Raw genomic sequence first — 16,350 nt, 5'->3', positions numbered from 1 at the left:
ATGTAACTAGATGGATCATGAATGGACACAAGATACAATTGTGCAAAAAATGGAATTGTTGTGGGACAAAAGTAGCAGGAGTGAGTATTATGAATGTTTGTATCCTTGAGTTACTTAGCAAGTAATAAAAATGGGACAAAAAATAACATTTTATTTATTTATTTAATTTAAAAATAAATGTTCTCTTTGTCATCACTGCAACTTAGCCATCAGGGATAGCCAATGATCAAGAACCCCTATTATAAATTTGCTCTGTCAGGAAGTGGAGCTGGAGACATAATACAATACAATACAATACAATACAATACAATACAATAGTAGAGTTGGAAGGGACCTTGGAGGTCTTCTAGTCCAACCCCCTGCCTAGGCAGGAAACCCTATACCGTTTCAGACAGATGGCTATCCAACATCTTCTTAAAGACTTCCAGTGTTGGGAGATTCACAACTTCTGGAGGCAAGCTGTTCCACTGATTAATTGTTCTAACTGTCAGGAAATTTCTCCTCAGTTCTAAGTTGCTTCTCTCCTTGATTAGTTTCCACCCATTGCTTCTTGTTCTACCCTCAGATGTCTTGGAGAATAGTTTGACTCCCTCTTCTTTGTGGCAACCCCTGAGATATTGGAACACTGCTATCATGTCTCCCCTAGTCCTTCTTTCTATTAAACTAGACATGCCCAGTTCCTGCAACCGTTCTTCATATGTTTTAGTCTCCAGTCCCCTAATCATCTTTGTTGCTCTTCTCTGCACTCTTTCTAGAGTCTCCACATCTTTTTTACATCGTGGCGACCAGAACTGAATGCAGTATTCCAAGTGTGGCCTTACCAAGGCCTTATAAAGTGGTATTAACACTTCACGTGATCTTGATTCTATCCCTCTATTTATGCAGCCTAGAACTGTGTTGGCTTTTTTGGCAGCTGCTGCACACTGCTGGCTCATATTTAAATGGTTGTCCACTAGGACTCCAAGATCCTTTTCACAGTTACTACTACTGAGCAAGGTATCATCTATACTGTACCTGTGCATTCCGTTTTTGTTGCCTAAATGTAGAACCTTACTCTTTTCACCATTGAATTTCATTTTATTAGTGCCCAATGTTCAAGTTTGTCAAGATCCTTCTGTATCTTAAGCCTATCTTCTGGAGTGTTGGCTATTCCTGCCAGCTTGGTGTCACCTGCAAATTTGATGAGTTCCCCATTTATTCCCTCATCCAAATCATTGATGGAGATGTTGAAGAGTACTGGGCCTAAAACAGAGCCTTGGGGTACTCCACTGCATACTTCCCTCAATGTAGATGCAGTTCCATTGAGGACTACACATTGAGTGCGGTTGGTCAGGCAGTTATGAATAAATCTGGTGGTGATGCTGTGTAACCCACATTCTTCTATTTTATCTAGTAGTAGGTTAACATGATTATTTCTTGGCTCAAGATGGAATTAGAAAGGGGGCATTTGTGTCTTTGCAGTCTGCAAAATTCGCTCTGATAGTTGTGTAAGGGGGAGATAGTGTTAAAGGATATAAATTTAAATATATCAGTGAAGTGTTGCAGAAGGAGATTACTGTTGGTGTATAGAATAGAATTAGACTTTGATATTTCTTTGGTTAACCATTATATTTCAAATGTGATTTAATTTTGTAATTCAAATGTAATTTCAGTATTACCGTTATATTTCAAATAAATACACAGCAAAGTATAAATTGAAGCAAGGAGTCTACTAAATTATTTTTAGCCTGCTATAAGGGTGGGGTGGAAGGATGCAGATTGTGTGGAACATTTATTGTATTCATTGAAAGTGATCAGAGAAAGTATTTTAAATATGTAGGCGACTGAATTTTCCTGTTGCCAGTTAAAATAGTCTGAGAAACCACAATGAGTATTTGCTGAATTGGAACCACAATGATTTATACATCAGCTAACTATGTTTTCAAGTGAGGTTTTGCAGATTATATAAATGAGTTGCTTATTAAATCTGATATGGGCTTGGACTCTTAAGTTGGGTAAAATCATGCTTGGATCTGTGACTAGCATGTTATTTTTAAAGCTCAATTTTCCCTTTCATATTTTTAGGGAAACTTGTTTCCCATGGAAATAATTTTTCAGCCACTCTAGAGTGTTGCACAGTTGCCAAATTAAAGGGAGTAGTCTTTTTTGTTTTTAAAGTCAATAGTTCTTAATGTTTTTATTAGTTCAGGAGAACCAAAATTTTGCTTGCCCCAAAATGTACAAGTTAGTGGATAACTGAACAAGATTAAATTACTTCTGGCATTATCAAAGCAGAACCATGTTATAATCTTAGGGGTCTGTCAGATTTCATTTCAGTATATTTTTGTCTTTCTGTTAATCTTAACAGGAGCTAAAATGTTTGTTCAAAGATAACTGAAGCAATTTATTTTCAACTGTGTGGTAACTCGGATGTATTTTCTTTCATGTTATATTCTTCATGAATTCTAGTTGTCATTTCTGCAGTTTTTCCAAAGAAACAGTTGAAATGTAGAGAGAACTCAACAGGAATGTTAGTAGAATGTTAGTTGATGTCACATAGTTCTGGTTTATATAAATCCAGATAAGTTTCTCATGTATCTTTCTAGATTAAAAGTCTAAGTCCATATCAAATTTAATGAACACATTATTTCTATACAATCTGAAAAACTTCACTTTACCTGATGAAGAAGAAGCTATATATGTTCTGTAAGTAGATAAACAAATGACAAATTATAAAAGAGAGATCCAGAGATGCTCAGTTGAAAAATTTCAATTGGAAGAAAATATAGAAGCAATTAAACTTTAGAGAATGAAGGCATATTTTCAGTGTGATTTTGTGTTGCTGCATATTAGAGTGGAGTTTGTTGTGAGAGGCTACCTTGACTCGTATCAGGGAAAGGATGATATTTGGCCATTCCAAAATACACTGGCCTGAATTTTTAGATTTTACTGATTAGCTACTAAAGAAAAATATATATTGTAAGAGAATAGCAACTGTGGGGACCAAATTGATGTCACCTGATGTTCTTTAATAATGCAGATTTGTAAAAATAAGAAACATGTTGGGCAATGCCAAAGGAATTCTTGTCTGATGTATTTGAAATACTTATATTTGAAACCTAATGACTTTCCTTCACTTATCCAATTCTTCCAAAATATTAGGTCTTCTACATCAAAATATTAAGCATTCTGTAGCACATTTCTTCAGTTTTGAATTCTAGCATTCCCTACTCTTAATAGGCTTGTTTTCCTACTCTTAATAGGTGTAATAATGAAGATCTACACAAATTGCCACAGCAATGGTTATACAATGTCCTGGAAGAAATTAAATGTAGTGATCCTTCATCTAAACTGTGTGTCACTAGACGCAGTGCTGGAATTCCTTTCTATATACAGGTACCATGTATATTTTATCTTGATATGATCACAGTTTATGAACTGAATCATTTGAAAAGTGCACAGTGTATTTCTAGTTAAATACTAATAAATTTTTGGTTGGATTTTTCTAATGGTATTAGAATTTCTTCTGTCTTGTTCTGTTAGAAGTTATTATTAGTAATATTTTAGATGAAATACAATTATATCTTTATGGCCACAAAATGGGAATCTTTTATCAAATTCTGTACTTGCTTTGAAGTCCTACATATTGTTTACAAATATGATTTGGGGAATGACTTGAATTCAAGACTATTTCTTAATACAATTCTACTGGGAATCTTTTAAACAATAGCAAAAGTACATCTTGATAACTACAAGAGCCGAGGTGATGCAGTGCTTAGAGTGGAGCACTGCAGGCTAGTTCAGCTGACTGCTAGCTGCAGTTCAGCAGTTCAAATCTCACCAGCTCAAGGTTGACTCAGCCTTCCATCCTTCCAAAGTGGGTAAAATGAGGACCCAAATTGTTGGGGGCAATAGGCTGACTCTGTAAACCGCTTAGAGAGGGCTGTAAAAGCACTATGAAGCAGTATATAAGTCTAAGTGCTATCGCTATTGCTACATACATACCATTTACTTCCAATTAAAGATCTTTGAAACAGAAATAAAATTTAAAAAGTCTTCAGAGAACACAAAAATATAATTAATTCTAACAATTATAGTTATAGACTTAGGTCATCTATATGGACACTAAAGAATCAAATGCAAATTAAATGAAATATAAAACACTATGCAGTACATGTTACAATACAAAATAAAAGAACAAGATATTTAGAAGGAAGGCTTGGTCATGATGAGAAGATACTTTTAATATTCACACTTCAGTTAAATCCAATACATATGTACATACAAATATACTGCAGTGTCCAAAAGGGGGGGGGGGTCCCCAAAGCTGCTGCTATAGGATTATGGCCCTTTTGAAGCACTTTTGGTATAGTGTATTCAGGAAAAGAATAAAGAGAAGATCCTTTTAGCACTGTGTCAATCTTACATTTTTAATTTTGCACCTCTATTTTAGAGGTAAATATAACACTGAAGATAGAAGAAATTCAGAATTATATTGAAGAATTGCTTTTAGGTTATTATCATTTTATTTGTTCCATGGACTTTGGAAATTGGAAATGGAACAGGACAAAGTTGTTGAAATGTAAAGCACATGTGCACACATACACAAAGACTAATTTACAGATTTTTTCATAGTGTATTTGCCTGCTTCTTCCAAGTTTTGGTTTTCCATTTACTATTTGAGTCAAATACTATTTTGATGCCACTTTTATGGCCGAAATGTTGAACAGTCTTGCTATATTTTCTCATCCATCTCTGTAAACAACATGAGCATTTATGGAGTTGGTGGTACATTTGTTGTTATAATTTCCTACTTCCTTTGTCCTAAATATAATAGATTTAAAGACCTTTTTAATTTTTTGAATGAATTGCTTCAATTTCACAAAAAGATGTTACATGAGAATTCTGCATAAGCATGACACCGAAATGCAAATCACAATTCTGCATTTTGCTTGATTGAAATGTTTAAATATTCTTTTGCTACTTCTTGATACTTGAAGCTTATGTTTGGTATTTTCAAGTTGTCATGTTTAAATGTAATAAAAGTATATTATATCCCTATATTTTTATTTCTTTTTTATTCTAGGCCTTGCTAGCTTCAGAACCAAAGAAAGGTAAAGCAAGTCTACTAAAAATGACCATGAAAAGTTTGATAAACTTAGCTTTACCTTCAGATATGCCTTCCAATATAATTTCTCAGGTAAAGCATCTATCTATCTATCTTTGTATCTCTTTCTCTGTTAATGCAAAGGAAAGAATCTGTAAACAGAATTTAAATTTGATATGATTACTCATTCTGTGCTTAAAATTTCTCATCTTATATTTTTGATTTTAATTAAATTGAAGGCAGACTCTTGTGGGCCAAATCTAAATATCAACGGCTTTAAATTACAAGTCCTATGCAATGATTGTGACGTATAGGAGGGTACTGATTAGGATTTGTACCCCATTTTGTATTTTTTTGGGGGGGGGGTAAAAAAAGTTGGCATACATAACTTTGTGATACATTTCAACTAAAGTTCTTTTGTTAACTTTCCCCTCCAGGTTCATGCATTAAATATCTTAAGAGCTTTATTCAAGGATACCCGTTTAGGTGAAAATATAATTCCTTATGTGGCAGATGGAATGCAAGCAGCAATATTAGGTTTTACTTCTTCTGTCTGGGCAGTAAGTTGACCCTTTACTTGTAGCATATTAAGTTTGAAAGCGTCATGTTAATAGCGACCAGATCAGTGATTATGGTTTTCTTTAACTTTATAATGTCTGATTTTTTTAAATAAATTATTTTTCTAAATTAGATGGAAGGTATACTGAGTATATAGCTAACGTGCTCTCATAGAAAACATGCTATGAAACAACATGTAAAACCATTAAAATTGGATATTATATCCTCTAATGTTTTGTTTGATTTTTATTTAGTTTTTTTTATACTAAAGGCTAAATATTTGTTTGACTGAAAAAAATAACTTCCATTATCTTATGACACAGAATACAGCTTCTAAGTGGTTTGTTGAAATTAAAATCCAGTTACTTTTAAAAATGTATTCATTATATCTTCAAATGTTGCTCAGCCTATTAAAACAATAATTGTAGCCAGTAGTAGTCTCTTGGTCTAAAATAAGAGAGTATTTTTTGACTGGTTTCACTGGCATTTCAGAATCACGTTAAGTTGCACGCAGGCAATAAATATTTTTCCTGTCACATATTCTAATATTCACAGAAATATGTACACTACTCATACATAGCTTTGTGTCCATAGAGAAAGGAACTATCCACTTCTCTATACATGGAAAATAATGCAAATGAATTGGCAGTTCCAGAAGAAATGTACCATCTTTTCCATGAACAAATTATCCCCCCCCCAGTTAATTCGGACTGGAGCTGTACCGTTAAACATAGACAAAAATGCACTATGGCTATGGAGAAAGGGATGCAGTCTCTTCCTTGTTAGATATGAGTGCTGTTCTCTGAAAGTGCAGAATAGAACTTCCAATGAGTTCTTGCAGGTATTCATATATCAATAGCATTAGCACTTAGACTTACATACCACTTTACAGCCATCTTTAAGCGGTTCAGAATCAGCATATTGTCCCCAACAATCTGGGTCCTCATTTTACCAACCTCGGGAGGATGGAAGGCTGAGTCAATCTTGGGGATTGAACTCCTGGCAGTCAGCAGAATTAGCCCGCAATACTGGATTCTAACCACTGCGCCACCATGGCTCAATATGGAGTGTACATGGTCAGATGTTTTCATATATGATCACATTGTTTATATTTTATTGTTTATATCTTATTCACAATCTCTATTCTACAATTTACATATGGGACTATTATGCATTATAGGCTGCTGAAAGCATCAGACACCTAATGCCAACACTATATTAAAAACAGATGGAAATATAGTATATCAGTATGCCAAGATATTTTAGGGAGTTATTAAAATGTAGTCATAAATGATGTGCTTTAACCATAAGCCATTAATAAGATGAAAATAAATACAACGGAAATTACAGTTAAAATTGCATAATTGTCACATACACACAAAACCCCCAGATCACCAGTCAAATAAGAAATCTGACAAAAGAATCAGAGACTGTTATAAACATAAAATATATTCAGCAAAAAATGCCCCTGCTTTGAACATCTGCCCAAGAAGCCTTTCCACAGCCATAAGGATTGTCTTACTATTAGAGCAAAGAAAAATTTCTATTGTTTTATTATTAGAGCAAAGAAGTGGAATTTCTGAATTCAATCCACTACTTATTTTCAGGACGATTGAGATCAAGTATTTTATAAGAACTGCTGGACAAATTTTTAGAAACTAACAAGTATTGAGCAATATCCTCTTCACCACCCTTAGCCATAAGGGCATTGACAGATTACAAATAACTTATACTACTTGTACAGTTGGAGGCACTTGCTGCCTTCTTAATTACCAGTATATCAAGAAATTCCTATAAAGGGATGAATACTTTTCAAATAATTTTTACCTTCAAATTGTTTTGCATTACACTATTGCCATATAGCAATCTTTTCATTAGATACTGTAGGCCACTTTGGATAGCTGTATCTGGAGCTTATACACTTTTTTTTCTGTAAAATGATTTAAAATGAAAATGGCTAATATAAAAAGCCAACTCTGAGGGCCCAGACCTTGAAACCGTGTTGTACTTTTCTTGCCCCTGTCCTTGATATCTGAAGACAATTCTGTTACCTAGTGATTGTAATTTGAGAACAAAATTAAACATTCCAATAAAGAAACTTGATTTGATTAGAACTATGCCTATTTCAGAATAGAGAGAAGACGGCAATGTATTAGAATTGGTCTTAACTATTTATTTCAAAGGGTGTCCTTGTTATTGAGGTATGCATATCCCAGCTTTTAGTGCTATATAGAAATGGAGGACCAATCTTGCTTCAATTATTGAATGAATTGCATTTGATATCTCCTCTATGAGCAACATCATTTACCTTCAAAGTTTTATATTGAGCGAACTATTTGCCAGATGAGGCAAATAATACACATAGGTAACAATATGTTGGCATTTGTTCAATGAATGAGTCAATTTCCCTTTTATCTTTAGTTTGTAACTTTGTAAGATTTAGTTTTCATATTTAGTTACTTCCCTTCACAGTAATTATGCAAGGCCAGTTATAAACTACTCATGCCAATCTGGCTGAGGGGGAAAAGAATCACATTACCAGTATTAAGCAATTAAGTCATCTTTCACATACTTGAGATACAGAATGTGGCTTTCTTGTCACATTTTAAACAGTGTCATTTACAGTACATCAGACATTGATTGATACTACAAGTAACTGGACTATAGAGAGATAGGAAACCATTTCACGAAAATCTTGCACGCATATTAGAATTTTATTGTAATCAAATATTGCTGAATCAACAGTCCCAAAAATAAATAAATGTGACATATAGCTTGGTTTTATTTTGTGCTATATATTTATCAATTTGGCCTAAACAGTGAAGAAATTTGAATATCCAAGTGTAATATCAGTTAATTGTACTTTACTATGAACTTAAAACATCTATATGATTTCTTTTGTCATTGCCCCACATGCTTGTAACATTGTTGAAAGGTCCTTAAATTCTGATAAGAAGTTCTTATTCAGTGGAATTTTTAAATGAGCTCATAACTAAATTTTACTGCTTTGATCTGCTATTTAAATGGGAAAAAATCCATATTTTTTTCTCCAGAGTTCCTTTGATTAATTAGTGCCTTGACATTTTACCTAGTATCACTTGAGCATTCAAATGAATTGGTGTATTTTTCCCATTTTATTTGGGATTAAACAAAAAAAAAATCCACAGGGTTTAAAGGGACTTTTGCAAGTTAATTTATCTGAAACCTTCCTGACACATTAGAGGCCAAAGGACCATTTCAGGGCATCAGAAACATATTTTTTTTAATGGTCCCAAAACTTTGATCTTTTAACTACAGGAAAGAGAATTGTGATTCTGGATTGCATATGTACTTTGATGTAAAAACCTCAATTCCCTTTTATAAAGATTTAATCTCTATTATTCACAATGAGTTGTCATGAGCAAACAGAGAGAAATCTATCTAGATGTATTATAAAGTACATATAAAGTTAGAATACTTAAATTGTAATATAAAACAGTATGAAATATAAATATTGTATTTATTTCTGCATAACATATTATATTTTGTGGTAAAACTCCATGCTCCAAATATTACAAAATCAAGTGCAATAAGTACAGAAATGAGGCAACCTTCCTCCCTCTCTCATCAATCAATCATATTTTAAATATTAAAATTAATTTAAGATTTAACAACTTAAAATTATAACATAAAGTTTCAGAAAGGTAAAAAAATTCAAAATGGTCATTTAGCATTAATTAATACAAGTGGAGGGTTTCTCATGAGGCTAGCCAGCCCTACAGTTGTGTGATTCTTTGTGCCCCTCCCCCCCATGACTTCTTTGCGAAGGTCAGGAAACCGTACATCTAAAATCTAGCATGTATTTAAAAAATAGTACCCAAGGTAGGAGAATCATAGTATATGCTATGACAGCTGGTCAGATTAAATAATTCCCCTTCCTCTACGGCAGTGTTTCTCAAACTTGGCGACTTGAAGTCTGGGAGTTGAAGTCCACAGGACTTAAAGTCGCCAAGTTTGAGAAACACTGCTCTACGGGATCCACAAATTGCAACTTGAATTGTAATGTAAGTGTATATTCAACATATTACTTCTCCTACATACACATTCTAATTAAAAATGGGGATAAAAACCATCTCCCTTGGTTTCTAGATATCCATCGCCTAGGAAAGTGGATGATGATGATGAATTTCTTCAAAATGTGTAAGGGATGGGGGTTTCTTCACTCTTGTTTCTCAAAATATGCTATTAGGGGTAGGAAGAAAGCAGAGAATCCTTACTGCATTCTTCATCAAGAATGTCAGCTACAAGAAATCAGGAACCAAGGTTGTTTGAAAGAGTACAAGAGGTTAATCCATGCTTACTCACTATAAGAATCTGAACTATTAACAGTCAAGGCAAATTGGCGGTTCATAAAAATGGAATTCAAGGAGGACTGGACTCTTGTGAGCACACAATTCTCCAGACTCCAGATGTTTGAACCCTCCTTTGGGTCACTCTTCAGGATAAGATGGACTGGCATATAAATTTAATACATAAACAATCCTATTAGAAACTAAATACAAATATCTTAATATTTTCTATGTTGCTTAATATATTAGGTGAGAAATTCATCTACGCTTCTGTTTAGCACCCTCATTACAAGAATATTTGGAGTGAAGAGAGGAAAGGATGAGAGCTCAAAGAAAAACAGGTATGTTCTTTTCAATAAGAAATACTTCTGTAAAATGTATCGTAGTTGAGAACAAATGTATAAAGTTTGATTACATACAAATGTATATAAGAAACATAATTTTTCCAAATGATATGGAGCCTTTTTTCAAAAAGACATTGATTATACCCTTTAATTATATCAGACAACAATTTTTTTCAAAAGTTTTTCTTTCTCAAAAATATTCGGTGAGTATAATATATCCTTTAAAACTGAACACAAGTATAATTTCAGAATGTGTGTCATATAGGTATCCTGAGAAACATTAAATTAACTTTTAATAGCTACAATATATGTAATTGCATAAAGTTTTCAAAATGCTGCATGAATTCAACAGAGGTAAATGTGTTTTACTGCTGATTTTAGTTTGCACTTGGTGTCTGATGCAGTTCACTCCTGTATCTAGCAATAGTCAGTCAGTGTTGATGGATTTCAGTTGTCCCATTACTGTTTTTCCATTCTAACAATATCCTCGTGAAACTTTTTGCCATGTTTGTCACTGATTGTATCTAAATTGTTGAAAAGAAATCCAAGCGTGAATGCAAAAAACGAATCTTCAATGACAGATTGCACTTCATGATCTTACATGCTATAAGAAGTTTGTCAATCAGCTAAATGTAGTTTGGTGTTCTGTAGTTGCCAAGAAAATTCTCAACATTTTGAATTGCTTTCCAGACAATTTTCTCTGGCTCCACTAATAGACCTTCAAACCACTTGTCATTGATGACATATCTGATCTGTGGACCAACAGGCCTTCCTTAAACTTGGCATCAGTTATTCTTGGAAGCATCTGTCTCAAAAAAACCAGATCTTTGGTCTTTGATATGCTAACCATCAGATCCACACTGCTCCTTGTATCATATAGTCTAACACAGATCTGGGCATTTTAGAACGCATGGGCCACATCAGTCAATGGGCAGTCCAGCCCTGCCTGTGGCAGCAGCAGCACAGGGCAAGGCATTGGCAGTGATGGGGACTGGGAGGAAGCATTGGCGTGATGTTGGCATGAGTGGCGGGGTGATGGTACAGCTTCGTGGGAGATGGGACGGTGGTAGCAGCAGGGCCAGGGTTGTGGCGGCTGGATAATGGCTGCCTTTTACAACAATCTCAGTTTGTCACCTAGCCCCTTGGAAAAATTAATTGCCCACCCCTGGTCTAACATTTGCTGCAATTCATTCATGTTTTAGCCTCAAATGCAACATGTATTCACATCTCCAACAGATACATTTCTAATATCATCACAAGCATTTGGCTTACATTGCATATAATGCATTAAAATTTATTATTTGAATCATCTGAAAAAAAATCCTCTGAATCACCATTTTAAATTATGTCTTCTTGGTCAGTCTTGAACTTTTCACTAAGCATTCTATTTATTATCACACATGTTTTACTTCCATTATATATAGCATGTATGTGTCTAGCAACTGATCTTCAATTCCTCATTTTTGCAAAACATTGCTTAGTTCAAGCCTATTTACTTTATCATTTGCTTTTTCTGACAAAAGAAAAGTACAATATATTTTATTTTTATATATTTCTCAGTGTCTTGATGAAGATCAGAAATCTCAGCTGCTTATTTTTTGTCTGGCATATAGCCAGTGGAGGGAGAACCGGTTGTTAAAGTTTCTGAGCAGTTTGATGAACTGGTTGTTGGAAAAAATCATTATGGCAGAGAACCAGTTGTTAAATTATTTGATCCAACCACTGCATATAGCCACACTATACATTTCATATTTGGCTCATTGTTATCTCTATTCAGAATTATGCCAAACAACATCTTCCCTTGCACACTTAACAAATTCAGAATGTTTTTGAGAAATAACCAGAATCTACTGGAATGCACGAACCCTTTATGTAACACAAATGCATTGATAATATTTTAAATTGATCTTTGAGAACTAATTCTTTGCCTAATATTGCTGCTGAAGAAAACTTGTTTTTCACCTCTGTATTTCAAAACCACTAGATGTCTCCCTTGATACATTTTTAAAAATAAAATAAATGCAATACACCTACAGCAAATATGTTTTGTTTGGTTTCCTTGGACAGCCTTTGTTTTCAACTTGATCTTGAATTTATATAGCTGGTTTGGTCACTTTAAATGTGAATAGTTTTGAATTGTGAAATTTGCAAGTAGGGACTGATTCATAAAAGTGAAATTTATTTCTGTAGATTAACTGTACATGCATCTCCATACAATTTTATTTAACTAATAGCAATGGCTTTCTTCTAAAAAATATAGTTATATGAAAATCACCATCCAAATGAATGGAAACATTCAGGCTGTCTAAAAGATTATTAAAGTAGATGTGGTTTAATTCAGAATATTACTTTGATTATCATTCTATTAAGAGGTTGCAGGAATAGTGTTATAATTTTTTTAACAAGTACCTGAAATATCTCCTGGACCTCTACAAGAATTTCTCATTGATATATAAAGGATCACTTTCCAAACAATTGCAAATTGCATATTTACTTATAATACACCTATTTTAAAATAGAGAGAACATGGATTATTTAGTGTCCAACACCATGCTGAGTTCAGAAATCTAAATAAAACCATTGCCAACAGAGTTGAACTGAGAGATAGTGACTGACCAGGAAATGGGTTATATTTTTATATAGACCTAATTTTGGAACTGTGTGAAGTTCTAGGCAGAGAATTTTTGTGTTTATATCTTTCTTTCTTGAAAAGGATCTGAAACTATAACCTTGATGGAGATGGGAGGTCTAGAAACATGAAATATCATACATACATACATACATACATACATACATACATACATACATACATACATACATAATCTATCTATCTATCTATCTATCTATCTATCTATCTATCTATCTATCATCTATCTATCTATCTATCTATCTATCTATCTATCTATCCATCCATCCATCCATCCATCCATCCATCCATCCATCCATCCATCCATCCATCCATCCATCTCCTGGAATGATAAACAGCTTCCTTTTCAGTTCTCATCTAGTTTTCCCAACGATAGTATCACAGGAATGTTGTCTAGTTGACGCATCTTCAATCGTGTTGATTCAACAAGGAGCTTTTCTCCTTTGTTTTTCTTTAGTTTGAACCAATCTTTCTCATTTTATTTTCTCATTTGCTGCTCAACTCTCTGTAGTGCAGTGGGTCTTCTTTAAAAATTGCTTTTTTGTAGAGGCAAATTTCTTACCTTTAGGTATAACTGCTACATAATCCCCCTTTAAAAAGGTGCAGAACAGAACCTTAGATATCTTTAGTAACATTGTCAGACGAACAAGGGGCAATTGTTCCTTAACTAGAAGGAAAGCTTTTTCAGAATGCTAACCACAATGTTGTTCCAAGATGGGGCTGTTTGGTAGCAAAGCTGTGATATTCTTCCAAGGCTGCACTCACAATTGTAAGTCAGCTGAGATTAGTTTTGATATACCGAGAACGTCTTAGACAGTAAATACACGATATGGGATGTTTCTACAACTACAAAGCTAGCAGATGCTTAAATAACACCACTAAGCTTTATTTTTTTAACATTAGAAAAATAATGTTATCAGTCTCCTGCATTAACAAATGACTATATTTAGAGTGTTTTTTTAAAATCCTTTTCACTACCTGATATATTTACCTCCTTCATCATTAAGAAGTGCTGGCTTTACTTATGCCTAAATACACAAAGGTATCATAAATAGCAAACTAACAGATACTGGGAGAGTAGAGTATAAAAGAGATCAAAGCCAACAGACCATGCAGTCATTTTAAAATCTTGGCTGGCTGCTCTTGTAAATAGGAGAGCTTCTAAAGCAGAACACATTACTTTATTTATATATGCCTTGACTGACAGCTCAGTTATTAACTTTATAGAAACACAGGCAAGGTAAGCCCCTAGAAATGTTTGCTCTATTGGTTTCTGTCTGAAAGAAAATGGAAGCCAAGGTACAATAGTTTGTTCTTTGTTTCCCCAAAGTATTTATTTTAGAACCATGCAATATAAAAGAGTGTTTTCTCAAGTCAATGAACTTAAGCAGTGTTGTTTGCTTTCTGGTATTTAAGCATGTTGCCTTGCTGTTCGTTGAAAAACAAACACCACATTCATCAATCTCTCTCCCCCCCCCCCCATTTTACTGATATTGAATTATTCTACATTCTCGCACATTCTTTTTCTTGGCTTAATAAATTTGAATTATATCTCTGAATAATTCACAAAAATAATTTGTAACTAAAGTGACAATGTAGAAATGATGCCTAAATTGTTTTCTCTATTGTCCTTCAATAGAATCTTAACTCGATATACATCCATTCATTTAGTGACTTTTCAAAGTTACAACTGCACTGAAAAAAAGTGGCTTATGACCAGTTTACACACTTATAACCGTTGCAGCATCCTCATTGTCATGCGTTCAACTTTGGGCACAACGGGTGTGTGTTTATGACAGTTGCACTGCTCTGAAGTCACATGATCCCCATTTATAACCTTCCCAGCTGGCTTTTCTGATAAACAAAGTCAATGGGGGAAGCCAGATTTGCTTAACAACCACATGATTCACTTAATAACTGCAGTGATTTGTTTAACAACTGTGGCAAAAAAAAGTTGTAAAATGGGGCACAACTCAACTGTCTTGCTTGGTAATGGAAATTTTGGGCTCAGTTGTGGTCATAAATTGAGGACTACCTGTATTACTGTGCCAAGTCTCTCTCAAATCTTCGTTATTTTTTAATTGTGATTAAATTGGTGTGGACTAGAATATGTCCTACAATCACTAATTTTTGCAAAGGTGTAACTGATAAATTTTTTTTTTTGCAATATCTATTTAAACAATTCAGCTGGTTGTATTGTTCCACAATAAGGTCCTATTTTTGTATCAGCATACTTTTGCATTTCATTTTAGTTTGTACTTGGATGCCTTTAAAATATATATTTGTACATTCCCTGTACATGTTTTTTTCACTATATTTTAATCTTGCCTTTATTACTTTATAATTAACTCAACATATAAAATACATCTTCCTGTCCCCACCCACCCCCGCCGCCCCCGCAGCATCTTGTGAAATAGGTTGGGCTGAGAGAAAGTCACTAGTCCAAAATCACCCAGCTAGCTTTTCTGCCTAAAATGGGACTAGTACCCCTACACTGTTGTATGCTTATTTGTTGAAGTATAATTCTCTTAGGTACTTGAAAAAAAATTGTGGTAGAATACCTGTTGAGAATGCTTTTCCAAGGAAGGTTTGTGTAGTCTAGCACCAAAGAAAGATTGTTTCCCAACTTCCTTTAGGATGTCTGAGTGATTTATATTACCTGGTACTTGGAGGTTCTCCTTCCCCGCCCCCCTTCTGCTAGTTATCTTATGACTTTTATTGTTTCATGTAAACTAAAATAATACTTTAGTATAAAAGTAGGATAAAATAATTTATAAAATATAGGTGAAAACTCATGTGAACCTCCATTTTAGGTCTTGCATTTTCAGAGAAGGCAGTTTATATTTTTGTTTGGTCAAATTAATATCAATGATTAATTTGGGGCTATTTGAGTTTGCCACTAAATTCTTACCAGCAGATACTTTTCCTTTACTTTTGCATTAAAACCACGTTTCAACTTTCTGTTACATTTTCAAAAGTTCATTCCCTTCCTTTTTAGTAAAAAAAATATGCTTTTATTGAAATATTGATAGGTAATGACTTACAGATGCTATGGAGAGTCATATTTCTGAAGAAAGCACCTTTTGCAATTTTATTCTCTAATAAAGCACTGCTTTCAAAGTATAATTTCCCTTTTTTTGAGGGAACTCTAGTTTCTTAATTCCTGACATTTATTTATTTATTAAGTTTATATGGCCACCCGTGCATGACTCTGGATTACTAACAGTTAAAACAGAATAAAAATACAGTAAAAAAACAACAACATTAAAAACAATAAAATAATTGGGATGCTATGTTATTTTATGTTAACACAATCAAGACCCAGAAACACCCTTGTTCTTACTGTTAGGGTCTTGGGCTTGATGGCAAAGCCAAGTTTTGAATACC

At 33.9% G+C, this 16,350-nt stretch overlaps 1 protein-coding gene across 2 annotated transcripts in view; it reads left to right on the top strand.

Annotated features, from left to right (window-relative positions):
• The window catches only part of THADA (THADA armadillo repeat containing), a 111,859-nt gene that overhangs the window by 37,067 nt on the left and 58,442 nt on the right, over nucleotides 1-16,350 (top strand). For both annotated transcript variants that reach the window (XM_081940023.1, XM_081940024.1), the window contains 4 exons: nucleotides 3,243-3,375; nucleotides 5,066-5,179; nucleotides 5,524-5,646; nucleotides 10,222-10,313. In XM_081940023.1, the coding sequence (XP_081796149.1) occupies nucleotides 3,243-3,375; nucleotides 5,066-5,179; nucleotides 5,524-5,646; nucleotides 10,222-10,313 (462 nt within the window). The remainder of the gene's footprint in view (nucleotides 1-3,242; nucleotides 3,376-5,065; nucleotides 5,180-5,523; nucleotides 5,647-10,221; nucleotides 10,314-16,350) is intronic.

This window comes from Natrix helvetica, assembly GCF_964273705.1.
Source record: "Natrix helvetica genome assembly, chromosome: 2".
Classification (NCBI taxonomy): Eukaryota; Metazoa; Chordata; class Lepidosauria; order Squamata; family Natricidae; genus Natrix; species Natrix helvetica.
This window is presented reverse-complemented; position numbering and strand designations above follow the sequence as displayed.